Raw genomic sequence first — 25609 nt, 5'->3', positions numbered from 1 at the left:
TATTCCATTGTATGAACGTAACACAACAATTTTATCCAGTCATCTACTGATGGGTATTTGGGCTGTTTCCAGGTCTTTGTTACTGAAATAAAGTTGCAATGAACATAAGGATGTATGTATTCTTTGAATTGGTGTTTCCAGTTTCTTCTGAGATATATTCTTAGAAGTGGAATCACTGCATCATAAAGCAGTTTCATCTTTAATATTTTTAGGAAACTCCACACTGCTTTGCACAGTGGCTGCACCAATCTGTATTCTTACCAGCAGTGCATGAGGGTTTCTTTTTCTCCACATTCTTGCTAACATTTGCTGTTGGTTGATTTATTGATGATAGCACTCTGACAGGAGTGAGTGAGGCGATATCTTACTATGGTTTTAATGTGTGTCTCTCTGTTGATGTTGAGCATTTTTCATATGTTTATTGACAATCTATCTGCATGTCCTCTTTGGAGAAGTGTCTATGTGGGTCCTTTGCCCATTTTTTAGTTTGATCATTTGTTTTCTTGGTGTTGAGTTGTATGAGTTCTTTATAAATTGTGGATAATAACCTCCCTATGAGCTGTGTCATTGATGAATATGTTCTCCCATTCAGTGGGTTGTCTTTTCATTTTGTTGATGGTTTCCTCTGCTGTGCAAAAGCTTTTTAGTTTGATGTAGTCCCATTTGTTGATTTTTCCTTTTATTCCCCTTGCCTGACAAGATATATCAGAAAACATACTGCTGTGAGCAATGTCTGAATTTTACTGCTTCTGTTTTCTTCTAGGATTTTTTTTTTGGTTTTGCAACTTATATTTAACTTTTTAATTCATTTTGAGTTTATTCTTGCGTATGGTTTAAGAATGTGGTCTAGTTTCATTTTTTTGCATGTATCTGTCCAATTTTCACAACATCATTTTTTAAATGAACTATCTTTCCCCCATTGTATGTTCTTGCCTTCTTTGCAAATATTACTTGACCATAAAGTCATGGGCTTATTTTTGGGCTCTCTGTTCTTTTCCTTTTGTCCATGTCTCTTTTTTAATACCATGCTGTTTTGATTACAGTAGCTTTGTAGTATAGTTTGATACCAGGTAGCATGATTCCTCCAACTTTGTTGTTCTTTCTCAAGATTTCTGTGACTATTCTGGGTCTTTTGTGGTTCCATATAAATTTTTGGAGTATCTGTTCTAATTCTATGAAATATGCCATTGGTATCTTAATAGAAATTGTGTTGAATCTCTTGGTCACTTTGGGTAGTATGGACATTTTAATGATGTTAATTCTTTTGTCCATGAATGTAGTATAGGCTTCCACTTATATGTATCAACAATTTTTTCTTCAGTGTCTTAATATTCTTCGAGTACAGGTCTAGGTATTTTTTTGATGTAAGTGTAAATGGGATTGTTTTCTTGGTTTACCTTTCTGATAGTTCATTATTAGTGTATAAAATGCAAGTGATTTCTGGGTATTATTTTTGTACCCTGCTACTTTACTGTATCAGGTCTAGTAGACTTTTGGTGGAGTCTTTAAAGTTCACTATAGATAATATCATGTTATCTGCAAAGTGTTGTAAAGTTTCTCGTATTCTATTGGTCAAAGGAATTCACATGGCCAAGCCTGACATCATGGAGCCAGAAGTATACTCCTCCCATAGGTCAGGCATCAGGAAGAAGCCCTGAAAAGGGAGACTCGGTAGAAAGAGACAGCACAGTGCCTGCAAATAGGATGCTTTTGTCAGTGACTTGTAAAGTCGTGCTTACCTCCTATATCACAAATGTTAATTCATGAATTAGAAGGAGCAATGATTAGTTTGGATGTAGACAGGTTTTGCCAAGATATAGGAGGCTGGTTAAAAGATGACCCAGATCAAGAATTGGCTGAACTCTTACATGAATCAGTAGTTTGCATATGCATATATTGTTTTTATCTTTTAATTTCCTCAACTATTTCTAAAGTTTGTTCTTAGCTTTTAAGAATTTTTGAATGGTTTTTCCAGTATATAAATAGATAACAGTTCTTTACGTATGCATGATGATTTTCAGGTGGCAAAGTGTTTTTGCATACATCTGTTCCTCAAAATAATTTAATATACATCTGTTCCTATCTCATTGGTTCCTCATGTGACCAACTTGACCACGTCTGGTTTATTTACTATGTATTCCCAATGCCTAGCACAATACCTACCAAGCAGTAAGCACTCACTCATTTGCTCTGCAGTAAGAGAGAACTACTTTTGTAAGGAAGCTGTTGGAGATAATTATGAAGGTGGAGGAATGCATTCCATCCCCAGGAAAAAAGCCCAGGAAAGCCCAGGAGATTATACATCCCTTTACCTAATGGTTGCAGAAATGACCAGTCAGGAACTCATATCTCCTCTTTCAGAAGATCCAAACAATTGTTTTATCTAATGTATCCCTGCCAGTACCCAGCTCACATGGTGGTATGGCCAGTGAAATGAGATCACAGATGTTAAACTTTCTGAACATTTCAAAATCTCATTGTTCACTTCAGGTTATAGCATGTTAAGCCATTGTAGGTTGGATACACCCATAAATACTGTTTTCCCCAAAGGAAGAAAAATGTGTTAAATCTAACTTTATATGTGTCAGCACTTTTCTACCAGCTTTATACTTTTCTACTCAGCCATGTACTATGAAAAACAGACATTTATTGAAGAAGATACAAGATACAAGAAATATTGTACATAAAACAATGACTCCTCAGTCCCCTTCAAAACAGACACTTGGGACCTCACACGGCTCTTCAAATCGCCATCAGTTTTCCCAACATATTTTCCTGAATCTCAGCAACAGTCTGAAATCTCTTCCTTTTCAAAGGTGATTTTAGTTTTGGGGAAAGCCAGAAGTCGCAGGGCACCAAATCCAGGCTGTAGGGGGGCTGAGTCACCTGGGTGATTTGATGTTTCACCAAAACCTCTATACAAGATATGATGCATGAGCAGGTGAGTACTTGTGGTGATGAAGCTGAGAATCACCAGTTACCCATAGCTCTGGCCTTCTGAATCATCTGAATAGTTTTCACAGAGAAATGTTCAAGCTTAATGCAAAATTTGATGCAGATTCATTGCTCTACTCATTCAGTCATTTTGAGTGCGAAGACCACACAGTACACATGCTCACTCAATGGCACTTACCATTCCCATTGACTAGTATAGTGAAGTCATCATTGTTCATTTATGTGTATTCCAGTCCACTCTCCTTGGCTTTCAGGTTACATTAATGTGCCTCAAACTGTTCTTGTTGTATTAACAATGGTTGTACTTTTACTGGACAGACCTTGTATGTAGTAATCTATTTAATCCCCCAAACATCCCTTTGACATATGAATAACTATTATCTCCATTTTCATATAAGACTCTTGAGGCACAGCGAAATTAAATAATGGGTACAAGGACTCTAGCTGGTCAGTGGTAAAGTGGGATTGAATCCAGAGAGTCTGACCTCAAAACTGTAACACATTATTCCCACCTTTGCAGAGGTATTAATATAGCCATCTTTCCAGTAGAAGGATAATAATTGGGATGAGGTCACTAGTTTGGAAAGAACACAGTGAATGTCTACTTGGACCAGTTAGCTTTACATGAGTTATCTAATTTAATCCTCAACTAACCAGGGGAGGGGACTCGGAAGGGAGTTGTTTTCTGTTTTACAAATCAAGAATCTCCCCCATAGAGAGTTTATCTTACCCAGGGCTACACAGTGTTCGATGGTTCGATGTGGAAGAAGATACTGAATGCTCTGTCACCAAAGCCACATTTTAAAAATGCTTTAAGACACTGATTTCAAACCTTTTTATCAACCAAGGTTACTGCAGTCCTTAGCAAAGTGAATAGCAAAGGAGTGTCTTAACTCCTCCGTTCTTCACTTGAAGGCATGGAGTTTGCTTTCATTTGTTTGTACTTAGAGATTCTCTGATGCTAGCTATCCAGACCCATTTGTATTCTAGCATCTTTTTGATCCCTGCTGGGTTTAGAGATAGCTTTTAGTAATCCCACCAAATCAGTCCCCGCTGACCAACCTTAGGGGTCATCATAAAGTACTTAAGGGAATTTTATCTATTGAATCCTCTCATCAGACAAACATTCTAACTCTTCTTTGTAGAAGAAAGGTAATTTTGTACCCTGCTGAGGGATAAGATAAAACTAAATTGTATTTGAGTGAAGAATGCTATTATCATTTTAGGGGTTTGATTACCAAAATAAGAAATCACTTTTAATTCTAAAGTTGTTTTAGAAGATTATGGACATTCTGAAAAGTTTTACCAAAATAACACTGAATTTCTTGTCTTCATTTTCCCCCAAATTTTCAACTCTCAGAATAGCTATTTGTTGTTTACTATTTGTTTTCTAGGAACTCCATTATGTTGGTTAAGTTCGCTGAAGTCAAGATGACAAAACAGTTTTCTTTTTTCTTTTCTTTTTTTCATATGTACAGAAAGGGCAGCATGTAAACTAGGGTGAGTGATATGCAGCTGTACTAGAAACTAGCTCTCTATGAGTTAGTGCAATGCAATACAGTTCATCTAGGCACCTAGGCTGCAGGCACCAGATCTGTCAGTGATGCTGACACTTGACCTTTTGGGGGCTTGGTTTTCTTGTATATAGGTAAAGAATGGCCAGGAAAAAGCTCACTGGGAGCAGTGACTTGGATGTTCTTTTCATTTCTGTATCTTCAGTTTCTTTAAGCATATAATCAGCAATAATAGTAAGTCCTTAAGTACCTGTTGAATGATGATTAAATGCCCTACTTAAAAAAATTCCAAGTCTGGCATCGAAAACCCTCTAATTTGTCCTGCTTCTTCTGCTTCAGCTTAATTTCCTGCCTAGTACTTTGGGCACATGACCTATTGGTAGGTCCGAGATCATGCTACTATCTGCCTTTGTGCCTTCTCTCCACCTGTTTACCTCCCCCCACCAAAAGTTCTAATTATCACTTGAACTATTGCCAACTCCAAGGACACTACTTCTTAGACCTTCCTCAGACCTTCTAGATGGACTTAAAGGATTCCTTCCTCTTTAGACAAACAGGATTTTGATTGTAGCCCTATTAGAACATTTATCTCTATAACTTTTCTATTATTAATTTATTCATTCCACAGATATTTATCAAAACACAACTGTGTTCTAGCCAAAACTAGAGCTTTCCATGAATCATCTCATTCGCTCCTCACAGTGATCCAGTGACATTTATTTTTTCATTCAGCTAGTGCTTATTGAAGGCATGTTAGTTAACAGATCTTGTTGTAGGTGCTGGGAGTTGAGCAGTGAAAAGGAAAACATAACACCCTCCAGTGACTGACATTCTAACGAAGAGGCACAGACTCTGGAATAACTAAAAACATAAATGAACAAGGTAATTCCACATAATGGTAACCTGTTTTAAGAAAATAAATGTTGCCGAAATGAAACACCAAAAGTGGGAAATCAGAATGAATCTGGTGATAAATTTTTCAAGGGCAGTTGTACAACTTATACATCTATCCACTAGCCAGTGTCTAGCACAGTGAGTTACATAATTTTGTTATTTAAAAACCTTAGTCAAATAGTGAACAGAACACTGAACGTAGTGATCTGTAATCCCCCTTCCATCTCCAAAACTGGCCTGCTGAGAATAAAGAAATGGATAGAAGGTGTAAATATAAGACATGAAGTGTGTCTACAACAATCCATATGCAGGGAATATCTCAGCTAGTCCTTGGGTCTCGGCAACAACATAGCTCTGACTTTTCTCAAGCCAGTAGGAGGAAAGTAATACACAATCTCTAGAGTATTTTCTCTTTGATGTTGGAATGCATTGCCTTTTCATTTATTATTTAATTTTTGGCACCATTCATGTCCTTTGTAATTACATTTGGCTTAGATGAATATAGCAATGAATTTGCATTCACTAAGTACACAGCCTGTGATAATCCGAAAAAGTATAGCAAGAAGCAAAAAAGAGCCAATCTAGTATTTAAAATTTGCTGTGCAAGGCCTAATGTTTCCACTCACTGAAACTGCTGATGAATATCTCTAATGTAATAACAGGCAAAAGTAAAAAATGCTGCTGTTAACTGATGATAACAAAAGTAAAAAGAATTGTGAAAGCTCAGACAGGAACAACGGGATTCAAATTGCAGGATCTCTCATTTAAACACCAGTTATTTTATTTTGAAATAGTTTTCCCAACCAGTAGGAGAAGCCTGAGTTGTCTACTCAGGAATGATGATGAAGCTACATGGACCAAGTTGTACATCTCTTCCCAAGAGGTCTCCTTCATTGACTTTAATTAAAGTATGGCCACAGTACTGAGTTTTTCTCTATGCAAAGCTTTACCAACTCTGATCATAATGAAACCTGTGACCTGTGTGCTTGGCACTTAGCTCCAACAGGCCTGGCTGCTGGACCCAGACAGCAAGCCTGCTTTTGAGATTTGAAACCCAAAAACTACTTTGATTAGTCGCTAGCTAAATGGGAAGTGGAAAGAGGAACTGCAAGGTCAAGAGTGTGATAATCTCACCTCTGTTAGGAGTGATTTGCAGGGGTATGAGTATTACACTTTTGTTTCAAAATTTACATTACACAACTCTGTGGTTTAACCACACAGATGTGTCTGGAAATCACCTTAGACTCAGAGCAAGAATAAAGTTGTCCTTTGAATTAACTGCTACTTCATTTACATAGTTCTACAATAGTAACATGGCTATTACATATTTTACCTTTTGGTATAGCATGTGCCAAATGACAATTATGACAAGTGGCCACTCTGATGAGTGTATACCGGTCAAGTGGAAAGATAAGAATGAGTGTGTGCAGGGAAGATGTGGGTCGCATCCTTAGGCAATACTTATGTTTTTGAAAAGAATGAACAGCTTTTTGAATGCTTTATAACTGACATGCTCCTGATTCTCCTATGTTTCCCTTTAATTTATAAAACTATCACTTACTGAATACTGTTTTATGAGTGCTTTTTGTCTTGGTAATATGACAAGCTGTGTTGACTATGGCTTTGTGTTGTGTATTGGACTTCAAATGGTATTTTCTCCCTAACATTAGATCTTAGGAGTTTTAATTAGCAATGGAATCATTTCAGTTCATAAAGGAAACTATTTTAGTTTAGTGATTTTGGTGAGATGGCCTTAATCTTCAGTGTCTATAACTTTCATTTTCTCTAATATTTGTTTTAATAATATGACTAGCTTTGTACTAATATTAGGATAGTCCCTTTATGTAATGCCATTCAGGTACAGAGAAATATAAACATTTTAAGCAGTGTGAATTTTAGCACAGAGTCACCCAATGAAAATAAAATGGTTTGTTGAATCTGAGTAAGAAACAGAGTTTCCTTCCTCAACAGCATAAACAGAATTAAACTAAAAACCAGAAAGAATGTCATTATGTACCAAGCATTGATCTAAATGCAAAGAAATGAAAACATGAATAATTTAATTCGGTATTTCTTAATTTTATTTTAAACTTGCAATTTTCCTAAGGTAGTAAAATAATTTCCTCAGCCATCCATTTTAGCTTAGGAATGTAAATAGTTTTAAGATTAGTTTAGAAATATCAAAAATACAATCTTTAATAATTTTCAATAACTGGTGAATCAAACCAAATGTTCTCTTGAAATGCATTGAAGGAATGTATAAAAACCTGTACTTAGCACAAATCAAACATGTTCACTTATCTCATAAAAGGATTCCTTATAAATAAAAGGAGAAATAGTTCAGCAGAGAAAAAAGAACACAGAGAGTCAGCCTCGAGTTCAGATATGTGTGGAGCCTCTTTATAACTAGGGTTGCTTCCGTGGGCAAGTTACGTGGACATCCTGTATCCCTGTTTTCTCATCTCTTAAAGTTGCAGAAATGATGAATGAGATAATGTACAGAAAGGTTTCACATGATGCATGGCACATTATCTATGTTCCATAAAAGGCAGCTATCACTACAAAATAATCATGGCATTTTCTTAATATTAAACTTTATTGTGTTTACACAAGCTCTTCACAGAATTTAAATCTGCACCTAGCTTTTTAACAGCACATGGTAAGAGAGACTTCTGGCAATGTTTTTGCAGGTGTAAACTGAACACATTCATTAATCATTCAGTCTGTATCCAACACGATGAAAGCTGTGAAAGTTATATTTTGCAATGTGCAGGTTTCTGTGCAGCTCCTTGCTAAGGTTCCCATAAACACTGGCTTCGATCAACCTTCTGGCCCATCCATCTCTCCTCTCCAATGTCATCATGTTTTCCTCAAGTCTTGGTACACAAGCAATAATTGCAGGTTGCTCATCTTTTTCCAGCCTGAATAAACCCCCTTTCTCTATCTGCAAACACATCTTGATTCCTCTCTAGCTCTGAAGTATGTGTCACATGACATCCTCCTAGCTGATAACCTCTTCTCTGCTCACAGGAGGAAATTTCTTTATCCATTGAACTGCTATTAGCTCTAATCTTTTCTTATCCTATTGGGAATGACTTCCCAAAGTTCTAGCTATCTGAAAAATTCTGAGACTCAAAAGTTTAAAAAGTTCCTTGTCTTATAACATAAGAAATAAAATGAACTTTTGAAAAATATTTTGAAATTAGCATCAAGATTACATGCACTATTAGTTAATGAATCCTAAAAGTTCTCACTTAAAATTTAGCTTTATTGTCCATAATGATAAATGAAAAGATTATAAAATTAACTTCAATCAGGGGCAATGTGCAGGTATATCTTATCCATGAGGTTGTTTGTTATTAAGATACTTTTTATTAAAATTATATTTCCTATAATAGATGACTTAACAGTCAGGGCTTCTTATAGCTCTAAGAATATATATTATTAAATTTCACAGGCAAATTCTCTAACATTGAAACATGATCTTTGATTCTTCTTGATAATTACTGACTCTCAAACTCTTGCTACCCTTGTATTAAATGTTATTTCCAATAAAAGCTGATCTCCTGCCAAAGCCTACCCATATTACTTGAAAAACAGCTGATTTTATGATGAGCATGTAATGGAACAGACTTGTAAAGGTTTGTTTAGATCACAGAGTTTGATCCTCAGGCTTTTAGTTTTTGTTTTATTCTGTTCCTGTAGATATTAGGATATCAGTGCATTATTATTTTATTTTATTATTTCTAGAATGCCTTGGACTGCATTCCCGAAGTTCATGTATTGAAGTATCAAAATTCTTTAAAGAATCTTCCCCATAGAGTGGACCCAGGGCACAGGCCTCTGAGTATTTCAGTTTCCCTCAGTGAGTCATGAACACAGCAGAGTTTCATTAACACATGAAGAATTTGCTGAAGGAATACATGTTGATAGCATATTTTGTGTTATTGTTCTATTAGTTTGACAAATCCCTCTATGTTTTTATGCATTTCAAAAGGAACACATCTAAGCTCAACTCAGTCAAGAAGTGCAGCTATAATTAGAGAATTTCTTAATTTTTTTCTCTCAGAGATGAATGTAAACCAGCAAACAGAAGAAATTTTTTTTCAAAGTCAGGAAACATACTCTGACAAATGCCTTTTAAAACTTTCCCCAAACAAGCCACCTTAGTAAGTTAAATTGTTTTGGTTGAAAGCTTTTTAAAAACTTCAAGAACTGCATATGTTTTAAGAGATGGTAGAATATATTTCCATGAGCCATGAACAGTTTATGGCTCATCTACTCACATACAGCATAATCACCTAAGATAAAAATGAACAGCCATTCTCAATATCCAGGAACAGGTGGCACAGCTGATCATCCCCTAATGTTTGGAATATTGGCCTGACAACAGCTGTTTCCAAAGACTCAAAAGACAAGTGTCCCCTGCTCCACTCTCAAAGGACAAGAGGCAATTTTTTGGATATCCATTGCAGGCACTCAGTGATTGAATATATGCAAACTCCCCTTAGTTGGGGAATGAGTGGATCGCTCACTTGTTAACTTATAATATGCCTCCTGCACTCTGGGGTGGACTCAAGGGGACTGATGGCAAGAAGCTTCTGGAGATATTCTTTCTGAAAATGGAAATCGAATCCCTATTTTATTTTTAAAAACCAATATTATTATTCAAAATATTCATTATCTGTAGTGTTATTTTATCCCTTGCTATATTTGCTTCCAGCCTGTGTGTAAACTGTCCTCAAACAAACTCAGACAAATACCTGTCCGTGTCTCAGCTGATGACTGACCACATGTCCCAGCAGTGCCTAAAGGCATGGAAAGTTGTATTGCATTATCTGTGTTTTAGGTGGAGCCACATGTTACCCTTCTGGGACCCTTTTCATCACATCTTTACTAATTGATGAAAAGTATGTCCACAAAAAACTTTTATTTTCTAGAGAATACCCAGAGAATACATAGGTAACACCATTCAATGTAATAACATACAAGACTTGAGGGGCAAATGTTCACATACACTTCAATCCATTTGTTCTTTTCCATTGTTGTTACAGAAGTTTACCATTTCTTATTAAAACTAGATGTTTATAATGAAAACTAAATGTTTATTATAATTTTTAGAATATATATATATACAGTGTTTAATTAAAAATAAGTTATTTTACCAGCAAAAAAAAAAATGGGAAAGTGGGAATAGCAGAAATTTATAATTCAGGATATGTAAGCTATGGCAAAAAACCACAGGCAAGTCCAGAGAACTTTTATAGCAGAAAGCGAAAGTTGGAATGAGCTGTTATAAATACAGTCCATTGAAGGTAACTGAGAGTTTGAATTGTAGTGGCTTTTTATTAGGTGGGCTGTGACTGTCTCTCATTGGCTGTGCTGTTGCCATGGCAGGAGAAAATCTTCATTCCTCCTGCTGGGGTAGTACTGTAGAGTAGAAAACATCTTCCTTTTGGAGATGCACAGTGCTTCTCTTCCAGTTTGGTACAGCCAGGGATGAATAGTAGGGCATTGAGAGCTGGCCCTTCTTGGCTGAGGTCTCCTTTATTAATTTGCACAGTAGAAAACATAAAAAAATAAAAATCATCTATCATCCATTGACAGCAGTGTCAATATTTGTCAATATTTGTGTGAATATGTTTTTAGTTCTGTTTCAGTCAGACAGATCTACATTTTGCTACATTTTTCTAGCAAAATTGTACAGCATGGGACATACTCATTAACAAACTTTTGATTTATGAGTTCATTTTATTTTAAGAATGCTAACTGTTATATCTATTACAAGTATGTTTGCTAGTTTGTCATTATTCTTTCAATCTTGTTTTGGTATTTTTGGATTTGTATATTTTGTGTGTGTAAGGCATATCAATTTTTATGATTTTGACTTTTGCATTCTTGCTTAGAAATCTCTTCCACATTTTGAGTATACAACTATTTGTCTGTATTTTCAAGTACTTTTAAGATTTTACTTTTACATACCTCCTCAGTCCCTAATCTATAGCACCTTTCTCATACAAACCAAACTATGCATATGCACCTGTTTAAAAAGTGAAGCTCTCAGAATTATATCTATGTTTTCATAACTACTCCAAATAGTAAAATGCAGAGAATGAGGGGAGAACTTTCATTTCAAAACCCCAAATAATGAGTTTCACTGCCAAAATATAATTACAAACTCTTTTAATGTGAGAATATACACAGAGAATGTTATTATTTTTAATGATGTAAATTAATTCTTTTTAATGTAGTGCAGCATAAAGTGCCTATAATGATAGAATGATATATATCATTATTTGATGGGTTGGAAAGAGCATGTAACTAAGAGATGCAAAGTAGTTTATTGGGTTGTAGTCCTGACTCTAGTAATAATTAGTTTGAGGATTCTGAGAATTTCATGAGGCATCTGAGCTTCAGTTTACTCAACTCTGAAGGGACAGCATTAGACCCCTAGACAGCATCAGTAAGTTACCCACGGCACCAAAGTGCAGAGCTTTCCTGCATGAAAATATACTGGCGCCTTCCTTTTAGGACGGAACATACTATAATTACTGTTCATGAGCAGGAGGTCAGGAAATCAAGGACTGAATTTGTACCAATTTCTTAGAAAAAGTTATCTCTTGGAAATAGTTCTCTCTCCTCACAAAAATGGGACACGGTTTTTAAAGCATTTGTCTCAGTTTGCTGTAATGAAGAACAGAAGTGTACCTTTTTAAGCTTCACTGTTTTTGATACATTTTAAATGATTATTCACTGTCCATTCTACTTTAGCAACTCTTAAGTAATGCTAAGTGCATTGTTCTTCTAAGAGCACCCACAAAAGAACACAAATTTGTCTTTCATTCATGTGGAACTTGAAACAGCAAGTGATCAACCCAGGACAATATTACAAATATGTAACAAACGGTGTGACATAGACACTGACCTATCAGAAAGGACTCCAGCTATAAACTGCTGCTTTGCTTGTGCTGAGGGCCAGTGGCTGAACATCACCCCTGAAGAATCCAGAGTAATCAGAGCATAGCAGTTCCTCAAAGAATTAGAAATAGAACTACCATGTGATCAGCAATCCCACTACTGGGTATAGATCCAAAAGAAAGAAAATCACTAGTTCTAAGAGGAATGTGCAACCCCTTGTTTATATCAATGTATAAAGAAAATATCACATGTATTACATATAATATACACAATGGGATATCATTTAGCCATGTGAGAGAAGGAAATCCTGCCATTTGAACCACATGCATGGACCTTGAGAGAATTATGCTAAGTGAAATAAACCAGACACAGAAAGATGAAAACTGTATGACTCACTTATATGTGGAATCTAAGAAAATAAAAAATAGAAATAAAATAAAAAAGCCAAACTCATGGTTGCCAGGAGCAGGGGAGTGGAGGAAATTGGGAGGTGTTGGTTAGAGGGTACAAACTTCCATTTACAAGATGGATATATTCTGGGGACTGAATGTGCAGTGTGAGGTCTGTAGTGAATAAGGCTGTATTACACACCAGAAAGCTGCTAAGAGAGTAGATCATAAATGTTCTCACCAAACACACGCACAATTGTAGTTATGTGAGACTTATTGTGGTAATTAATCTACATATTATTATATGATTATATATAATTATATATAATATTTATATACCTATATAAAATAATCACAGCATAATCCTGGCTGGGTGGCTCAGTTGGTTGGAGTGTAGTCCCATACACCAAAGTCTGTAGGTTGGATTTCCTGTCATGGCCCATACCTACGTTGGAGGTTCCATCTCCAAGGTGCGTACAGGAGGCAACTGATCAATATTTCTCTGTCTCTGTCTCTCTCTCTCTCATTCCCTTTCTTCCTCCTTCCATTCCCTTCCTTTCCTCTCCAAATCAATAAACATATCTTCAGGTGAGTATTAAAAATTATCATGGTGTACACCTTAAATTTATACAATGTTATATGTCACATGTTTCTCAATAAAGCAAGGAAGGGAAGATAATCTGCCTGTCATGTAGAATGTAGACTCTAGGACAAGAGTAGAAGCATGGAGCAGGTTAACAGGCAATTGGGAGAATTTCTGGTATCTTGGACTTGGGAGGTTGTCATGGAAGAAATGAGAAATGATCATATTAAGGATGTGTTCCTTCCCATGACAAGATTCTCTTTTCAGGGCTAAAATTTGGAGGTTCTGTGTTTTATTCTTAAAAGGAATATTTTTCTCTTTTTAAGTTAATTTTAAATGTCATTATAAATAATGACAAATTTTGAAATAGTATAAAAAGTGTGATTTCTTTTAAATGTCTAATATTCCTATTGCTAAGGGAAGATAAATTGATATTTTACCTGGATCTTAATTAAATTATTTATTATTTATTCCTATTAAAGTTTCTGACTGGAATCCTATAGTCGAGATAGTAAAGAAGCTAAAATTTGTTTAACATTTATCTAAATGCATGTGTATGAAAGGCCTTTTATATTTAAAATGCTTAATAATATTTTATCATGTGGCTATGCAAGAAAATGAAATAAACTGAAGTCACAGGATTTAGTAAGTATAGACATAAAATCTAGACAACTAAGAACATTTTGAAAGATATTATCATAGAACCTTCCACTAGTACTCTGCTTTATGTCTTTCCTGATTTCCTGTTAACCCTCTTTGAGACACTGTTTTATGTAAGCCATAATGATGCAAATGATGACCACACAGTTTGTACTCAAAAATGAGCTCTGATGGCCCTTAGCTTCATCAGAAACGACTGCATGATACAGAGCACAGCATTTATCTCTCTGAGAGTTGATTTTCCAAACATTAAAATGAAAAGACTGGACTAGAGAATTCTAAAATTCTTTCCAGTTTCAAGATTTGAAGATTGTTCGTTTCTGGTTTTTATACATGGTCATCATAATCCATTACTTGCTTTAATTGATGTTTCTGTGATGATGATTTGTAAATCTGTATCTCAAGTGCAAGTATATCATGAGGTACATTCTCATGCAGCAAATGGCCTCAAAAACATCTCTATCTGAGTTTGCATAGGCACTCCAAACACAAAGTGTCCAACATTACTCATTAACCTTTCCCAGTAACTAGCTTTACTTTTCATATATTTTCCCAAATGTTGTCTAGATACCACTGTCTTTTTGGCTGAGGCTTGTCCCTCACTTTTCTTACAAGTAACCATCTGCTTACTTACCTACTTATCTGAGTCTAAAGGCTCAACTCATGAGTCACCTTCTAACGTGAAATTTTTCCAAGTCTACTTCCTCCCCAAGTAGAATTTCCTGTCTTTCATGGCATTCTGGTTAGTCTAGCATGAGAGCACCATCATGAGTTTATTGCACCTTTTTATTTACATGTTTACATTTTTAACTCCTTAAGGATAGGAATGGTTTCTTATTTCCTTGTGATTTTATCCACAGCTTAGAACATATCACATAGCAAGTAATTAACAAATATTGAATCAATGAGTGAAAATGAAAATTCTGTGATCTAAGGATTGCTCATGTCTGTCTTATCCAGCACATGTCCTCCTGCCAACAGTCTCTTCAACACATGGAGCAGCCATTTGTCTCTCTTACCCAGGTTCGCCTGCTCACCTACTTAAGAGGACTTACAAAAATTCTGACCTTCATTTGCACACATCCATCTGCTATGGGAATGCATTGTCCTTTTCATATGCATATCTATCTTGCAAAGTATAAAGACCACATTCTCCCTTTCTTTCCCATTTTCCAAAGTTGAGATTACAGTAACGGTATCTATTGCAATAGATGTTCATTCCTTCAACCCCATATTTGACTCAGCTCTCTCTTGGCAAACAACTAAAATTTTCTTCATCACAGGCACTTATATATAAACCAGTATCATCATGAGCAATTAACAAATGTACTTCAGTTCCTCAAAATGTGAATGAAATTTAATCTTAATACTTAGCTCTCATTCAGTAAGTATACTTGGGTAAATAAGTTGACATATTTGAGTGGCTGGATTTTTCTCAGCAATATCTTAAAATACCTCTTACGCCCTGGTTTGGTTGGAGGAAATTACCAAAGGTAATTTATGTTAGCAAGATCAAGAAACCATGTATGGCACATAAAATGGTAGAATCAGTTTGCCTTCCCATTATGTTTTTTAACTCTATTTTTATTGTTTACATTATTACAGATGTACCCATTTTTTCTCCCTTTGACCATCTCTATCCAGCCCTTGCCTCCCCCCACCCTGGCCATCACCACACTGTTGTCTGTGTCTGTGAGTTACAAATATACGTGTATGTTCTTTGGCTAACCTCTTCACCTTCTTAACTTACTGGTGCTAGAGCAATCAACTTGAAAGTCACACGAAGTCAAGAAAGATTTGTCTTTTAAGAGAAGTTTCTTTCTCTAAGATACATTAGTATCACATACCTTTTATGGCATCTCTGAGATAAATAATTTTCTCAGGTCTGCCCTTTTCCTTCTCTCCTCTAGTGGGTGGTACTTTGTCACTCCCACAGTTATTTTCTTTCCTTTCCATTCTTCTTGACATTTCTTGATAGAGTCAGGAGTAGCCCTTTGTCAGTTAATTTATATCTGAAAAGATCACTGATATTGTAGACTAGCTCAGCAGGCAGGACTGAACATAATGCAAACCTAGTTCAAACCAAATAAATATTAATACAAATAATAATTAGTATTAATCTTTAAGTACTTTATTCAGTGTTAGTTATAATGAATGATGAATGAAGTCAATTGTCAAAACCACCCTGTAATTTAAGGCCCAAATACCAGCCTTTTACAGATGAGGAAGAGAAGGATTGGAGGAGAGGTTAAGGAGATTACCTGAGTTCATACCTGGGAGTGAGCTGAGTTAAAACCTGAACTCATCTATATATTTTCTGTTTTACCAGTGCATGTGAGTAAATATGAATGCAGTTGTCTATGTCTTGAATGGGAAAAGTTCTTGAGGAGAGGTGAGACAAATGGTGACCTGTTCCACAGGAACACAGCCCTTGTTCCTGTTGTTACTAAGATGGAAGGAGATTTAAATGGCTGAGGTGCATATGATGATTTGAATGGAGGTATGGTTGACTCACATGGATGCTTTTTACCTTCCAGGAAGACTTCCAACCTGAAGCAGCCTCAGAGACCAACTGGGAGTCAGTCACAAGCTCTATCTCAGTAAGTAATTTATTTTTCTGTTGCCAGGAAAAAAACTGATGAAGTAGCTAAGGTCACCCCAGAGCAACGTGAACTGCATCGAGACCTATGGCTTTACCAAAAGCCAAATCTCAAGCATGATGTGCTCTTCTTTCTCATTTGGATCACAGTGGGCCGTGACAGATGCCCTTTATTCCTCTTTCAGAAAGTTTCCAGGAAATGCCAGTACTCATTATGGGAACACGATATAGACAATAGCTTAAGTATTTACCAGTTTCAAAGCAAAACATTCCAACTAAAGGACTGTGCAGATACATCACATGTATCAACTGGTCCATGGCCCAGTCTCAAGTGGGGAATTTTGAAATAGCTTTTTGACTATTCCAGGGGAAGCTGTTAATCTTTGCATTTTCGAGGATCTTTTCAGACATGAAAAATTCCAATGTTTACAGTAAGATAACTTAAGTGCAAACCAGGCATGTGTTCTATTTGACTTGGAAATAGAACATAACTCAATGCTGAACCGTAAAATGGTTCATGCCCCTATTTTTTTCGCCAAATTTAGTAACTTCTCAGTATTCCATCTACTTATCTAGTTTGTACAGAAAGAACAGAATTGTTTTCACCAATTCTATGGGTAGCGCTGACGTAGCCATAAAACACAAGATAATAAATGCAGTTGTTCATTGAAAGGTCAAGAGCATGGAGAATGCTTGCCCATGGTTCTAAAGTGTGGGTCAGTATGACTGAGTCAGTGGAGTTGATTTTTCTTTTCCAAAAGTGATTTTTCTTTTCCAAAAAATTCCTCTCTGTGGAATTTCTTTTAATTCCCTCAGATGGCAGGATTTCCTCAGCCACGGATTCTGTGAGGATTTAATTCACCTGATGTGGCTGTTGAACTAAAACAATGTGATCTGAGCCAAAGAGCAGTAGGGCCTCTGATAGTGATATTTAGAGTGTTTTATTTTATTTTATTATTATTATTAATTTTTTGTGGTTTTGACAGTCCAGAATGCTTGCTCAGAACCCAGCTAAGGGTAAGCAATCATTGTCAAGCAGGTGAAGATGAAAATAAGGCAGGGAAGACTGTGGAGCTGGGATGCTAGGCAGGAGGCTTGGACAGTTAGCAGCCTGAGACTAGTGATTCAAGGTAGATGCCAAAGGCAGCTTTTGCAACCAGTGCCTAGTGTGCTATTCTGTCAAGAGATTGCCCAGCTTCTCAACTTCCTAGACATGATAGCTCAGGGTTGTCTATCCATTCCTGCCCTAAATGCAGAAATTATAAACTAATTTCTTAGCTAATCCAGGATAAAGTCCTCAAAAAGAGAGGGATTATTCCATCCCCTTGGAACATCTGTGAAAGCTCAGTCCTGGGTCCATATCCACTGGGAACTCTTCTGGGTTGAGTTCCAAATCCAGGTTCTGACTAGTCCTCTTAGAAATCCAGAGAAATATAGCTTTTTTCATCAGCATTCTGGTTTTCAAGAACCTTCTGGAGTAGGAGCAAGAGACTTTGGACCTATTATAAACTTCTGGACAAATCATACTTTGTTTTGTTGAAAGTGGTTTAGTCCTCAGAGCATTTTTTTTACAATCATCATTTTAAGGTAATTCAGTTAGCTTTAGAATGTGTGTTTATAAATGTATAACAAAAGGTGAATGCAATTAACTTTATAGTGCCATTGACAGAGGCACACTGAAACAATTCGTTCTCTCAAAAATAGTTTTTAAAAAATTACCTCAGAAACAAAAATAATCTCATGGGTTTACTAGGTTGTCTAGTAACTCATAAATATTTCTTTCACCAGCATCAGTATTTCTGTCAACTGTCCTGAGTCAAACTTGACAATAGCAATAAAGTTCATACATAGGGACAATTTTACATTTTACTGTGGTTTGGGTTTTCTCTTCAGACTAAAGTTAAAAATGATTAAATTTCACTCTCCCCTCAGAGACTAAGAGCCCCTCCTCAGCTTCCTCTTGAGGAGTTACCTGAAAACACACTGCATTCTAGGAACAGTTAGGAGCAACCCCAGGAAACGCCTTGCCAGGAATTCCCCAGAGCCATTATAAGAAGCATTTGCTTGTGTGGAGGTGGCTTGATTGATACTCCTGCTTTTATTTTTAAAACTGAGGGAAGCATTTTAATTTCAAAGCTTAGATGCTGCCCATTTCCCCAACTTTTGCCAGTTTTTTTTTTTTTTTAGACCCACATTGTTGTTGATACAAGACTAATTGCAAATCATCTGGTAAGAGCCAGGTAGACAGCAGATTCTCCAAACAATACAATTTTAATGGGAACTTAGAATTCTGGTACTGAATTTAAGTATTATCCGCCTCTAGCATTTGATGCCAACAGGAATGTCAAAGACACAAGTGAAGTACTTCAGTCAGAGTTCAGCTTTTATCACACACACACACACACCCCTAGTGTAATGAGCTGGCCTGACATCTTTCCCCATCTATATCATGTCTCTCACCCTGCTCCCCAAACCGAATTTCCCCCCACTCACCTTCTCCTACAGGACATATTTTAAAAATGCTCCTCAATGACAGCAGTGTTAAGTTAATGCTTTTACACATTTAGTTTTGCTAAAGAGGGACTATTCTGTCAGTGCCAGTGGTCATCAAATTGCTTACAGACCTTTGGACTTTGATTGGTTAAAAGGGGAAAACATTGCCTCAGAGTGAGAATATAAATGTGGGTTTTGCTGTCTGTGACTCTATGGCGCATATTATTTCTCAATAGGATACTGCAGTTAAATTTCAGGAACACAAGTTTTCATTAATTTCCATTTTCCTGTAGTGATGAGAGATGTTTGCCTTTGGGGGATCTTATTTGTTTGGCAGTTTCTTTAAAGATATTTAGAAATCATTTGAAACTGTGTGCTCTCTATTTCCTTGTGAATGGGTCATGAATTTTTACAGAGATGTTTCAATCATGGCTCATTTATCTCCAGATTGTACAAGGGTTAGTGAAGTAAGTGCTTGGAAACTTATGTGGGGCTGTATTCCGTGGTAAGATACATAATCCCTTCCAGACTTTCAACGATGTTGCATTCCCTGTTTAAAAAATATTCTTGACAATGTTTTAATGGCAACTTGGATCACTGGCAAGCTACAGCACTTCAAAACATACATATGCTTCCCATGTGAATCTTCCACTCTGAAGTCGGCAGAGCCAGTTTTGTAAATAATTATCTTTGCTGACAGTAAATAAGTGTGTTAAATGCCAAATTTTGTCAAGATGTCTCCAGACTAGATTCAAACCCTGCTCACACATCTGGCAGTACTAGGTGACCTGTAGAGAGGTTAAACATGGTAGAATGGAACAGATTCTACGAATCTTGCATGCACAGAGTTCAGAATTTAATTACTTATCATCAGTTGTTGATATAGATATCGACATTTAACCAGGAAATTGGATGACTTATTAACTTTAATATTTCCATCTCACCTATGTCTTTTTTAATGATTATAATACAGATGAAGTGAAAGTTATGATCTGCTGGTTTGGATTTGGAAAAAACGTGAATGACTATCATTTACCAACTAATTGTTATTATTTAGAAAAATATTATAGCATGATATTTATGCACATGTTGTCTTGTAATCACAATTTTGTTTATGTTTCTTCCATATAGTTGTATGACTATTGTATTTCATAGCAATGGGCTTTTTCTGAGTACACTGAGCTATATGTCACCCTTAGGGGGTATCCTATAACTCTCCATCAGTGACGGACCCCACTCTCACTGCGGATGCTCTGGACAGAACAATTGCACAGTTTGATACTGTAGAAGATCTGCTCAAGCACTTCAGTCCTGAATCGTGGCAAGAAGATCTTGAGAATCTGTATTTGGACACCCCTCATTATCGAGGCAGGTCATACCATGACAGGAAGTCAAAAGGTAAGAAACAGAGCATGGGAGGTTCTTCATCAGCAAATAGGAGTATTAACAGTAATAATAATTAAGGTTTAACAATGCAATGTACTTAGTTCACTTAAATCGGATGATATTTTTAGTCCATTATCAAATATCTTTTTCACAGCACCTTGATAATGAAGTTCTATGTTTTTCCCAAACTGTGTTATCTATCTGGGATGAAGAAAGGTTTGATTCAGTCAAAGATCTGCTATAGTATGGAGATACAAAAGAACTTACAAAATTACTCAGATGAGCTTTATGCTTCTAGACAAGGCCTTATTAACCTCACTGTTAACAGAGGAGCTAACCAAAGTCAGGGGAAGTAAATAATTTGCCAAAGCCTGTGTGGCTAGTTAACAGTGGAGAGGAAATGAGAATTGCGGTCTCATGCATCCAATGGCAGAACCTGTGTAATAGTTTACTACAGTGCTTAAGGAATATCAATTTAGCCCACAACTCAGTGTGGGTGGAGAGGCTCCTGGTAAAGTGATGGTCAAAAAACTTTTTGTAGACTTCAACTCTGCTCATTCAATTTCCATTGTATAACTTTTTAATGAGGACCTATCATGTGCTTGGTGTTCTGGGTGGTTCATGGAATATAAACACCACAAAGAAGAGGCAGAGAAATCGGGGATAGTTTAGAAGTGTGTGAGGAAACACATTCAATTGGAAGATTCAAGAAAGTATAATAAAGGAAGAAGAGAAGAACACTCACGCAGGGAAAAGATCAATTGAAACAATAATACTTGAACTGAAAAAAAATCTTAGTCTTCTATCTGAGTGGTATGATCTTTGGATGAGAATGTTCATTTGAATGTTTAACTCAAATTAATAGAGAAATAGCTTGTAATTTTCTCTTACTGAATAAAACTATAATTTATAATCAGTTATAACCTTGCTTTATTTGATAAGATTTATTTATCATTAAAAATTTCTCTAAAAGTCTTACAAGGCTGGCTTCCATCATAAATGTGAAAGCATTTAGCTAAAATATAGCTTGTTTCCTATACTCTGTAATATCAGGGGAACATTTAAGAACTGTGAACCTGGGCTGCTGTAGTAATGTTTCTGTTGGTGAGTACAACCTAATAAAATATTTGGACTAAAATGACTAATTAGTTAACTCCTGCCTAAGTCTGCTGCTTATGGTTTAGGTGATGATACATATACATATGCATACATACACATACATAAAATACATACCTTGGGAGGTACAAGACAGTCACTAATGGACCCTAAAGTTATGGAGGTATTTCATAGGTACAGACTGAACTCTCAAACTGAATCTCCCCAGGCCTCAGATTGGCTTCAGTTCAAGGGAGAAATTGCTTTCCTGTAAGGCATTGCTGTCTTTGGATTGCTATTAGGTCAACTTAAAGGAAAGTAAAATATTCACAATGTTATGAAAACTTCAAAAATACTACTTAATATGGTATTGGATGAAGAAATTATAAAATATGACTCTATTGTTAAGTATGTTAACCACTACAGTTATTCAAGGGGCAGCCCTTCTTGGCAGCCATTCCTGGGGAAATATTAACATTTGAAAGTCACCTAAATTCATTACATTTTCCCCAGAAATTATATTAAATTTGAGGCAGGTGTCTGGGTTTAAATCCTAACCCTGCCACTTACAAGTTTTGTGATTTTTCAGCAAGTCATTGAAACTTCCTGAGCCTCAGTTTTCTTATTGGCAACATGTGTTTGAAAACGCCTGTTTCAGCCCTGGCTGGCGTAGCTCAGTGGATTGAGCGCGGGCTGGGAACCAAAGTGTCCCAGGTTCGATTCCCAGCCAGGGTACATGCCTGGGTTGCAGACCATAACCCCTAGCAACCGCACAGTGATGTCTCTCTCCCTCTCTCTCTCTCTCTCTCTCTCTATTTCCCTCCCTTCGCTCTCTAAAAATAAATAAATAAATAAATAAATAAAAGATTAAAAAAAAAAAGAAAGAAAACGCCTGTTTCCAGGAACCATGAGTGGTGAACCCAGCATGCAGTCATCATTTCAGAAGCCTTAGCTAGCTACAGGGGCTTAGAATTCTGAAATTGTCACTGCCTTGTTGAAGCCGTTCTTGTCCCCTGTCCTCTCCTTGTGAATCCAGCCACCTCAAATAAAGTTCTGAGTGCTTGGGAAACCACAGCACTTACATGTCCTACTACTGTGTTATTATTATACTTTAAAGGGGATATGAGATCCTGTGACTTAAGAATATCAACTCTGGCTTAATATTAAATTACCTGAGTAACTTATAAAAACCACAAATGCCTAGTCTCATCTCAGACACACTGACTCAGAGTCCCTAAGGAAGGTGCTGGGTTGAATATTGATCTTTAGAGACAGCCCGGGTGAGAGCCACTGTTTTAGAGATTGTTCATCATATAGCTCCAGCACTTGACACAGTCTCTGACATGTTTTAGATGCTCAATTAATATTTATGGAACCGGTGACATTAATAGTCCAGCATTAGTACATTTCTAGTTTACAGAAACCCACCCCATAGACTAAGGAGTATGGCTTCATTAAGAATACCTTTGGAAGAAGGACACATGGCTGTGGACAACAGTGTGGTGACTGCTGGGGGGAGGGGAATAGAAGGGAACTAAATACTAATGGAAAAAAATACATGCTAAAGATTAAATTAAAAAATTAATTTAAAAATAAGAATGCCTTTGGTTGTTGAAATAACCTTATAAGAGCATTCAAGGTGACATTCTGAAAGAGTAAACATTTCTTTTCCCCTGTTGGCTGAGATTCCATTTCTTAATCTCTTGTTTAAAACAGTCCTGAGGCAGATCTGTACCGTTTCGTTGAGCACGGCGAGTCACCACAGTCTCTGCACTTGTATAAATGTGCTGACTTAACTGTTTATCATTCCACTGATGCTGAACCACCTGCATGTATTACAAAAGCAAAGGAAGTCAGGTTTAATATTTCAGTTGCTATTTTCAGCTTTTGGAAATTAAAAATACAAAGTCACAATTTGTATCCTGACGTGTAAGAAAGGGGACAGTGAATAAAGAGTGAACATATAAAAATAATTCTAGATAATGGAGGCCCATTATCCATTAAGTGTCAAATAAAATGTGAACTTTATGGGATCCATAAAAAAGGTTTCCTATCATCAGAATAATAATTTTAATGACATTTTACAGAGCAAACATCATTTATGAATATCTATTAAACATTCCTCTGATTTGTCCACACTGATCAAAAGTGACATTTTTCTTGATACCAAAGAGCAATTCTAAGATGACCCTTCATTATCAAAGGCTCAAACACAGAGTTTTATAAACTCTGAAATAAAACACAAATACTGAGTGAAGAACCTATGAATGAGTTAGAAACAGTTAATATTTAAAATTATGTTTTATGCTTTGCTTCATAAAATTATATTTTATGTATTTGAAGGGACATAGGTGACAGTGAGTATTTAGTTCTCTTTAAGAAAACAGTTGAAAATGGGAAAACAGGACACTAAGAATTCAGGGAGAAGAGGAAGAGAAAAGAGACAGATGACATTATCAACTATTGAAACCAGAAATTCAGCACAGGTCTAATCTTTTAAAAATCATAAGTAATAGATAAACTCTATCTTGTCTGTAAGAATCTGGACTGATGATAATATATCAAATTAATATATTCAACTTTCAGTTTTATATAAGGGAATGGAGAAAAGGGTGGTATGGATAATTGAAATCTATTGATAATTGTAGTTCTAAAACACATTTTTCCCGATAATTTCAACCTCATGTTTTCAACCCCTAGCTCCTCAAAAGTGTTTTTTTTTAATGTATGAAGTTCAGATTTCCTTTATTTATTCTGACAATGAGACCACATGCTAATATTACCACAGATTTTCACATAATTAGGTAAAAAATCATAGGGATGTTCTACAAGCTATATAATTACCCTCTGAATCATTTTGTGACCACTGAAGTTTAACTGAAACTATTCTATAATTGCTTTAAAACACATTCCTTTAAACTTAAGGACAGTCTTTATATATTCAAGTTCATAGCATGAAATTTGACATTTCTAAATTAAATCATTGGTATTAAGCTCTACTAGACTGGGCATTACTTGAGAGCAATTTATAGAGATTAACAATGTGAGATGTGTTCTTTTACTTTTATCCTTTTATCCAGAATGATAGTGTGTTTAGCATAAAAAAAATCTAATATATGCAATAATAGCAAGGGGAAGACTCTTGTCACAGTTTAAGTGTTGTGATGCAATTTTGGAGATAATTGTTGAAGCAGTCCATACGAACAGTTTTGAACTATAATTATGCTTAAAAAATGAGTTGCTGTTTTTGATGCACATGCCAAAATTTACATACACTCCCCTTTTTTTAAAAAAAATCAGTATCTTAATATACTGAGTGGAGCAAATATATTGACATTTTCATTCCAAATTATGAAGTTTGAAATATATAATTTTTATAGATTCTAAATGTTTAGATACTATATATCTGAGATACTTATGTCCGAGAATCTAATACTAATTATGTGATTTCTCTCTAAGATATAAAATACTTGACTTTTTAATTTGAAAACTATTTACGGCTAAATAACTGGCATAAAAAACTGAGGATTAAAGGAAATTAATATGTTGTAGAACAAAATGTTTGAAATGGTTCTGAGTTCTCTTAGGATAGAATACCTTTTATTGTTAAATTAGTCATTTAAAGAAGTTTCTTTGCCCTGACCCTGCATGCTAACCTCAAGGATACAAGTTTTCTATAGTGATTTAGAATGTGGTAACTTCAGAGTATATGCACATATTTTAGAAACAAGTTGAAGTCACCACAAGTCGGACGCTTGCAATTTTATCTGCCTATTTGAGATCTGGGTAAGAATTTGCAAAAAGCCCTTGACTGGCACCAGCGATGGATCAGATAAGTCAGTCTTGAGATATCATTCTTCTGTAACTATCTATCTGTAAATTAAACACACAGAGGTACTAGGCACATTAAATCAAAATGGATTTATTTTTCTAATTTCTCATGATGAATGAGAGTTAGCTTCACTGAGTTTCCTGAACCATGTGGTATGCACCAAGTAAAACCTTTCTTTATCAATATTAAAATTGTTTACCATAAATTTGATAGAAATAAAGTTAGTGAAGCAGTGCTGCAGTGGGTAGAGCATGGGCTTTGTAGTTGTGTAAACTTGAGATAAAATTCTAA

General features: G+C 35.9%; 1 protein-coding gene across 2 annotated transcripts in view; it reads left to right on the top strand.

The window, feature by feature from the left end:
- PDGFD (platelet derived growth factor D) overlaps positions 1–25609 on the top strand; it is a 244309-nt gene that overhangs the window by 195018 nt on the left and 23682 nt on the right. For both annotated transcript variants that reach the window (XM_045818302.1, XM_045818301.1), the window contains exons 4-5: positions 16451–16513; positions 20205–20403. In XM_045818302.1, the coding sequence (XP_045674258.1) occupies positions 16451–16513; positions 20205–20403 (262 nt within the window). The remainder of the gene's footprint in view (positions 1–16450; positions 16514–20204; positions 20404–25609) is intronic.

The sequence above is a fragment of the Phyllostomus hastatus genome, unplaced genomic scaffold, assembly GCF_019186645.2.
Source record: "Phyllostomus hastatus isolate PE091 unplaced genomic scaffold, TTU_PhHast_1.1 phas_scaffold_317, whole genome shotgun sequence".
NCBI lineage: Eukaryota > Metazoa > Chordata > Mammalia > Chiroptera > Phyllostomidae > Phyllostomus > Phyllostomus hastatus.
Note: the sequence above shows the minus strand (reverse complement) of the source record. Positions and strands in the feature narration are given on the sequence as shown.